The 2,230-nt window shown below is 38.8% G+C and overlaps 1 protein-coding gene across 1 annotated transcript; it reads left to right on the top strand.

Annotated features, from left to right (window-relative positions):
* The first annotated feature begins 581 nt into the window (after positions 1-581).
* LOC112521495 (AT-hook motif nuclear-localized protein 24-like) lies at positions 582-1,932 on the top strand. The gene has a single exon (XM_025130389.1). It carries the CDS (start codon positions 860-862, stop codon positions 1,736-1,738), a length of 879 nt encoding a protein of 292 aa, XP_024986157.1. The 5' UTR covers positions 582-859; the 3' UTR covers positions 1,739-1,932.
* The last annotated feature ends 298 nt before the right edge of the window (positions 1,933-2,230 follow it).

Below are 2,230 nucleotides of genomic sequence, written 5' to 3'. Positions count from 1 at the left end.
TATATATATATATATATATACACACACGCACACAATCAAGAAACTAATTACATGAATATTAGATTTACAATTTATGGGGATTTGCTGCAGAATGAATTTGTATAGTTTATTCATGACATTAATTAAAAAAATGAAAATATTAACTGCATAATTTTTAAAAAAATATTAATAGATTAAAATGTAAATTAAAAAAATCCGTTAATTAATGTCCCAATAAAACATTTTCTATATACATATTTCTCTTCTCCAATCTTAAAAAAAAAATGATTAATCATGAAAGGGGATATAAAAGTAATGAAACAGGAATTGAAGATACATTTTTGTTTTGGTATGAGATAGAATTGAACCCGTTTACGGACATGGGCACCCGAGAAACCATTTATCAGTGCATCGTGGATTTGGATGATCATATATAGGTCAATTCTTGTTTATTGTCTAATATATATATATATATATATATGTGTGTGTGTGTGTGTATATGTATACATACACACATATATCTAGCTACATACAATCCCCTATCGGATCTGAATCTAACCCTAACCCTAACCCCATAAATCTCTTCTCCAACTGACACACATGGAAACCAAAAACCCACTTCATACAAACCCTAAACCTAACAAGCATAAGATGTGAAGAAATTTGGAGATCAACTCCACAAAACCCGTTCAGATTAAATCCTAGATTACCTTCATCGATCACATATATATCCCAGCTACCCACTTTTGATTCATCCCAGAATTTGAATTTGGTGTTCTTGTTCATCTTTCAGTTTTTAATTCTACGATCAAATTCCATCTGGCATACTTGTGCGGTTGTGCCCTATAATTGGTACTTGAATCAGAAAAACTGATCGCAGATGGATCCTTCAGCAGGAGCTGCCCACGGCCACTCGCTTCCACCTCCGTTCAATACAAGAAACTTCAATCTGCATCARTTTCARCAACAAAATTCTGAAGATGAACAAAGCGGCACCAGTGGTCTCAACATGGGTGGCCACAAAAGAGAGCGTGAAGACAAGAGCAACGACGAGATGTTAAACAACAGCGGCGGTGGCGGAAGCAGTGAAGGCAAAGACGGAGAAATGGGAAGAAGGCCAAGAGGTCGTCCGTCTGGTTCAAAAAACAAACCTAAACCACCGATTATAATCACCAGGGACAGTGCCAACGCACTACGCACCCATGTCATGGAGGTTTCCGATGGTTGTGATGTGATGGATAGCATCAGCACCTTTGCACGCCGCCGGCAACGTGGTGTGTGTATCATAAGTGGAACTGGGACCGTCACTAATGTAACCCTCCGGCAACCTGCTTCACCAGGGGCGGTTGTGACATTGCACGGAAGATTTGAGATTCTTTCTTTGTCGGGTTCTTTCCTGCCACCACCTGCACCACCGGCGGCGACGGGGTTGACCATATACTTAGCTGGTGGACAAGGGCAGGTGGTGGGTGGTAGTGTGGTAGGTGCACTTCTAGCGGCTGGACCAGTGGTTATCATGGCGGCATCGTTTAGCAACGCCGCCTACGAAAGACTCCCTCTTGAGGATGAGGAAAGTACTTTGCCGATGCAAGGAGGCTCACTTGGATCTCCGGGAGCCATTACACCACCGCCATCGCAACAACAACTACTGACAGATCAGTCGCTGTTTCAAGGCATGCCACCAAATCTACTGAACTCGATTCAATTACCAAATGATGCTTATTGGGGTAACAATGGTGGCGGTCGTCCTTCCTTCTAAAATTTAACTGCATGTGACTGAGCAAATTTTCAGGTTTCAATTCTTTAATTTCCTCTCTTTCGTTCTTAATTTTATGTCAACTCTTTTCTAGTTCTTAATTTCGTTGTTTCTAGGGTTTCTTGATTTGTGTTTGATGTTAAGATGACATATATAATTATATATATATGCTTGTATCAATTTGTATTGTAAGAGACTTTTTTTTTTCAATTTCATTCTTGTTGACAGGTTGGGTTGGTACTAAGATCGAATAAGCAGCACAAATCATTTTTTTTATGTTCTTAGTTCTTAATTTTTCATGACCCTATAAATCAATTACCACGTGAAAAAAAACCAACAATTGATTTGTGCATGATATATATGTTGATCAAATAAATTAGGCTCTAGTAGGCTCGATACACACATATACACACACGGTTGAAATTGAAGAATCATAGGCATCACGTTTGCACTGGTTCAACAATTTGTCTACATTCATTAGTTATAGACGTTATA

This window comes from Cynara cardunculus (assembly GCF_001531365.2).
Source record: "Cynara cardunculus var. scolymus isolate 2C chromosome LG 11, CcrdV1, whole genome shotgun sequence".
NCBI lineage: Eukaryota > Viridiplantae > Streptophyta > Magnoliopsida > Asterales > Asteraceae > Cynara > Cynara cardunculus.
Note: the sequence above shows the minus strand (reverse complement) of the source record. Positions and strands in the feature narration are given on the sequence as shown.